We start from the raw sequence: 6,000 nt of genomic DNA on the forward strand, positions 1-6,000 counted from the left end.
ACGAGAATTCTGTACATTGCGGCACACCGCAGTGCTATATAGAAGTGGCGTTCTACCGTATTTTAATGTTATAGCGAAATGTAAACTTATGAAAGTATCATTTCAAATTTCATTTCGTTTTCATGAAATATTGCAGCGTCTATTGTAAATAGTTTATCAATGTGGGTCATTTTCTTTTTAAAATTCATCTACCCTCATAATCTCCAGTTAAAATCTGAAAACGCAGTTCCGCCCTATGCATCTCAAATGACGTAAATTAGACTGCTTGGGCGGAGCATCCGTTAACTCCTCCCCTTCAACTGTCAGTCTGCTGCTAGTTTAATTTCAAAATGCAACAGCTGTTTTTACACATCCAATCAATTCGCAGTGAAAAACGCAAAGCCACGCCCACAATTCTTCCTCTGAAATTCCTTTTCACTCGGAATACGCATTTACGCATAAATAGAAAAGAAAAAAAACTCAACACAAGCAATAAAAAGCTCAACATTTCACAGTCACATGAGAAATATTTGAAAAACCTGACTGTCAAGCCTAGTAAAAGTTAATGCAATCTCAAGGAAGCATTTTAAAATGTCATTATGCCTTCGATGCTCGGCTCTGAAACAGTTCATTAACCTTTATGATGTTCTGCATCTCTAAAACAGAGGGATTTCTTGGATTTTAAAGGGTTATCAATTGCAGAACTTTTGCAGTTACTGCTTCTTTGGAGACTAAAAAACTGCTATGTTTTATAAGTTCTTGATAAAATAACTGTAATATAAGAAAGTAATGCAACACATTAGCAGTTGTACTGAATGGCTGCTGTGTGACATCACTCTTGCGCATGTTTTATAGATGTAAATAATAATAATAAAGTGTGGTCTGTATGGGGTGTTTATGAAACAGCAGGTGATGTGAGGAGACTTTCATGTGGTTCTCCAGAACTTCTGTCATGTTAATGAAATGATTGAACGAATGAACGGCTCTTTTGTGCTCATGCGGTGCTCACGCATTTCATTAGAGCTCCGCCTGAGACCCTCAGCACCTGATTATTCATCTCAACACAAACAGACACAGAAAGAAACGTCTGCCCTCATCTCTGTAAAAGCCTCATTTATAATCCCAGTGTGTGCGGTCACGTCTGCACTGCACCTGCACACGCATGTGTGTGTGTTACTGTTCAACTTCACTCTATTTATATAAAGGATAAAGAAACTCACAGTTTATTGTGTTCAACCAATAAAGCTCTGTTTGAAAAAAGAATACAAATACATTTTGTGTAGTGAGTGAAGACATGCAGGCGAGCAGTGACACACATCAGTGCTGTTATCAGATGACAGGAATAACTGCACGCACACTGAACATCATGAATCTATCAGAAGATTTATTCAAGCAGTTTTAACATTTAAAATGCTTTCGAGAGAAAGATAGAGATGTATCTGCAGCAGCTGCACACGACACATCAGTGACTCTCTCTCTCTCTCTCTCTCCAGAATACACATTCATTAGCTGGAGAGCTGTTGACTCACATGAACACCTGATGGTTTATTTCTCTTTCAGAAAAATACAGCGTTCTCTTCTTCCATACATTCACTGATGTTGTGTTTGTTGTTTTGTACTTTTGTCTGATATAAGGTAATCCTTCTTATTGTTTTGGGAGTCTTCTAATCATATTCTGGGGCAGTCGAGGCCTAACGGTTAGAGAGTGGGACTCGTGACCAGAAGGTTGGGCCGGCGGGTAACGACTGAGGTGCCCTTGAGCAAGGCACCTGACCCCCTGCAGTGATAGCTGCCCACTGCTCCGGGTGTGCGTGTGTTCACTACTCTCTGGATGGGTTACATGCAGAGGTCACATTTCGGGTATGGGTCACCACATCTGACTAATAGGTCACTTTCACTTCACGTCTCTAATATATGAAACTAAATATAATGTACAGAGTCAGACAGCAGTATTTCTCTCCTGATTATATAAATAAATATTATTTCTCTATGAATAATGTCAACGCTTCACTATCGCTGGATTTCCTGGGACTACAACACTGACACTCATATACAGAACAGATATGACAGTACAGTTAACACTGACCTCAGTTTCACAGATGCTTACATGTCTCTCTAATGGCAGGAATACACTACAAGACTTTTCAAATCTGAACAGATTTTTTTTAACTAGACATCACACACTTGCAGGCTTTTTGAAAGTTTCAGATAGAAACACACTAACTGATCAAATCTGCAGACTGACACAGACTTTCTTTAAACAAGTCCAGACTGAAAACCTGAGCAACAGTCTTGTAGTGTATTTCAGCCTTAACAGGACAACACTTCTTCATTCTCAAGATACTACAGCGTAACGAGAGTTTAAGACAGTTCATGTCACTTCACTGTGATGGCACAGTGTTCATCTACAGCTGTTTTTGATAACAGAAGTGAAACAGAAGAGAAGAAAACATCGACTTTCACAGCACAGACCTAAAGACACATTTCGTCGCTTTAGAATGATAAGGTTTGATCTGCGGTCTGAGTAGTTTTGAGATATTGAGCTTTAATGTTTTTGAATTTCAATGAGGAACAAATCTCTTTTATACATGAAAAAGACAGAGACCCTAGATGTATTCCAAATGTACAAGATTAACATTTTATGAAATTTGTAAATGGGTTTTTGGAAAAGGTCAAACGCAGACAGGACCTACTGATTCTGAAAAATCACTTACGGTTTAGAATGATAAGGTTCTATCTGCAAAACAATCATTAAAGCAACACATTTTAACGTTTGTTAAAACATGAAATTAGTGAATAATAATGTGTAAAAAAGGTACATTTACATGGTTTTTATTTCCTATTTTAGGATGCTTTTTTCTAGTTGAAGTTAAGCATAAAAGGCCGTGCTAATTGTTGTATGGATGTTTTATCCACAGAAGGTGGGACAGATCAAATGACTTTTTAGAGATGAGTACGGCTGAAAAAACATAATAAAGTTTATTGTTGTAATCAAGACTCTTGAAGTTGTTGACTATTTGGCATTAACTGCATTATGAGAGTCTATGTAAACACAGGTATTAGGAAGCTAGCGCTGCTAGTGTTGCGTCTATAAATATAAAAATAATTATCTCCTCAACAAAACAAAAAATACTGTCGTTTGAGCTGCTCTCGTTGACAAGAGCATCAATAAAACAGTCAACCTCGAGGTTTCTTTTAAACATTGTTTCCTCAGATATTCCCCTGTCACTGAAGAGTCCGGTCACATGACAAAGAAAGCTAATCCTGATTGGTCCTCTTGCGTGCATTCAAAGTGCTGATTGGCTCTTGCAGATAGAACCTTATGGCACCAAATTATAATTCGATTTTGTAGATAGAAGTCCGAAAACGCACACATTAGAAAAACAAACATGGCATAATGTAAATAAGTTGTCACAGAATAAGAATGTGTGAATAACTCAATTTTGACCAAAATGTCAGATAGAACCTTTTAATTCTAAGGCGACGGTTTGCTGTTGAGATGTTAGTTGTGTTAACACAGGAGGTCAGTGCTGTTAGATGGGCTCAGGACTCCTGGGATACTGGTGTAGTCCTCTGTCTCAGACTCCTGCAGCGTCACTGGTTTCTTTGAGTCTTTACTGGGAGCTGCAGCACGTTTGCCTTCCAGCCAGTGTGTCACCATGTCCCCTTTGCCCTGTCAAACCACACATGAGAGTAAACGCCACTGCACCGCCTCACCGTGAACGCTCTGACCCTGCTGTGATGACGTGTTCTCTCACCTTCACCTGTGACACACCTCTACAGGTCAGCGTGTATCCGCCGACCTCCTCCAGCAGGTAGAACGTGCTGCAGCTGCACTGAATCTTCAACGCTAGAGAGACCACAGAGAAACATCTCCGGCCATGAGCACAAGTGTCATCACATGGAATGAATATAATTACACAAAAAAAGGCACGTTAACAACTGCTTCTGTACCCTCGCTGGAGGACTCCATACGAGAAGCTGTGTTGACCGTATCGCCAAACAAACAGTATCGTGGCATCTTCGTTCCTACGACTCCTGCCACTACAGGACCTGATTGAGACACCAGAAGAGCTCCGGTTACACCAGAGGAAGAGCTCAAGAGAATGATGTGTGACATGTGGTGATCCTGATCTATCCAGTAGTTTGTGATGTTTTCATTCATGTGAGAGCGAGACGGTGATGCTGACCCGAGTGTATTCCAGCGCGGATCTGCAGATGTGTTTCTGGTCTGTGGGGGATTCTGAAGGTCTTGCAGACAGACACCAGGTCAAGAGCCATGCTGGCAATCTCTGATGCGTGAAGAATGCCGTTCTCTCTGGGTACCCCTGACACCACCATGTCTACAACACAACAACTACACATTCAGACAGAATCAAACCTCATAGTGTCAAATTCACATGCCGCGCTGCACGGATCCGTCTGCATACAGAGTAAACAAGACAACGATCAACTGATGCTGAGGTTAGGAAAGCGCTAACAGGCATCCCCGATTGTTTCCACTTTATAGACGTCATAGTTGTCGATGATGTCATCAAAGGTGGTGTAGAGTTTATTGAGGAAGTCGACGACCTGATACGGCGTGCTGGAGCTGGACAACTGTGTGAAACCCACGATATCACTGAGAAACAGAAGAGACCACACATCAGACAGAGATGAAAGTTGTCTGTGTCTGTGTGTGTGTGTGTGCGTGTGTGTGGGGGTGTTTATGTGTGTGTGTGTGTGTGAGTGAGTGTATGTGTGAGAGTGTGTGGGAAGGGTAAACCCTACGGTATGGGGACAAAATGTCCCCACAATGATGGCAATATCCAAAACCCTTGTCCTTGTGGGGACATTTTTTGGTCCTCATGAGGAAACAAGCTTATAAATCATACAGAATGAACTTTTGTGAAAATGTAAAAGAGCAGACAGTTGTGTGTGATTGTTAGGGTTAGGGGTAGGGAATATGAGATACAGTTTCTACAGTATAAAAACCATTGTGTCTATGTAATGTCCCCATAACACATGGAAACCCAACATGTGTGTGCGTGCGTGTGTGCGTGCATGCATGTGTATGTGTGTGTTTGTGTGTGTTCACCTGAAGAAGACGGTGGCACTGATGTAACTCTGAGCTTGTGAAGGTTTTCCCTGTCTCAAGTCATCTGCCACCTGTTTGGGCAACATACCTGAAAAACACACAACAAACAAAACACAATGTAACACACACGATGATGAACACAATAAAATGTAAAAAATGTTAGTTTATCCAAAATACTATTTGTTGTTCTTCTAATATGACCCCAAAAGGATCATGTCGTTAGATTCTTTCTTCAGAATGTTTGACATCAGTTCAGGGATCAGCTGAGAATCTCAGTTTTGGATTTGATAACGCAGTGTTTGTTTACTGTGGAGAAGTCTGTCGGTCTTTTGTTTCTCCAGCATCAAATCCTGAGTCCGTTCCCCAACCAGAACCTCCAGATGTTTACTGTACTTCTCCATCTACACACACACAAAGGCTGTTATTATATACTATATGATTCCGTGTGTGTCTGTGTGTGTGTGCAACTGACCAGCTCCATCATCATGTCCACGGGACTGACTTTATGTGGGTTGATTTTGTTCACAAACTTGCGTATCTGCTCAAAGGTGGGCCGGTGGGTGGGGTTATGAGCACGACACCTTCGAATCAGCTGAGAAAGTCGAGGAGAGACAGAGAGACACAGAGACTAGTTAACTAGTTTTGTTGATAAAGAACACAACTTTATGTTCTTTATGTTTTAATGCATTGGGTAAAATGTGTCCCGGGTGTGTTTTCAAACCTCAGCGTATTCAGCAGGACAGGGGCAGGTGCTGTCGGCTTTTCCTGAAATCAACTCGGGCAGCGGAGGACACCAGGCACACTCCAGAGAACTGTCCTCAACCTCACACACACACGCACACACACACGCACGCACGCACGCACGCACACACACACACACACACACACACAGATGAATACAGAGTCTAGCAGCATCACTGCACACACACACACACACACCGCAC

General features: G+C 41.6%; 1 protein-coding gene across 2 annotated transcripts in view; it reads right to left on the reverse strand.

Moving 5' to 3' along the window:
• Positions 1-1,362: 1,362 nt before the first annotated feature.
• Positions 1,363-6,000, reverse strand: part of LOC130545049 (atrial natriuretic peptide receptor 1) — a 10,920-nt gene continuing 6,282 nt past the window's right edge. The window contains exons 15-23 of one of the 2 annotated variants that reach the window (XM_057319359.1): positions 5,778-5,879; positions 5,529-5,648; positions 5,364-5,457; positions 5,057-5,144; positions 4,461-4,600; positions 4,170-4,322; positions 3,934-4,032; positions 3,738-3,829; positions 1,363-3,652 (exon numbers count right to left, since the gene is read on the reverse strand). In XM_057319359.1, the coding sequence (XP_057175342.1) occupies positions 3,491-3,652; positions 3,738-3,829; positions 3,934-4,032; positions 4,170-4,322; positions 4,461-4,600; positions 5,057-5,144; positions 5,364-5,457; positions 5,529-5,648; positions 5,778-5,879 (1,050 nt within the window). In that variant the 3' untranslated portion in view covers positions 1,363-3,490. Of the gene's footprint in view, positions 3,653-3,737; positions 3,830-3,933; positions 4,033-4,169; positions 4,323-4,409; positions 4,601-5,056; positions 5,145-5,363; positions 5,458-5,528; positions 5,649-5,777; positions 5,880-6,000 lie in introns of those variants that run through there. The other variant, XM_057319360.1, reaches the window with a different exon arrangement.

Source organism: Triplophysa rosa, linkage group LG21 (genome assembly GCF_024868665.1).
Source record: "Triplophysa rosa linkage group LG21, Trosa_1v2, whole genome shotgun sequence".
Classification (NCBI taxonomy): Eukaryota; Metazoa; Chordata; class Actinopteri; order Cypriniformes; family Nemacheilidae; genus Triplophysa; species Triplophysa rosa.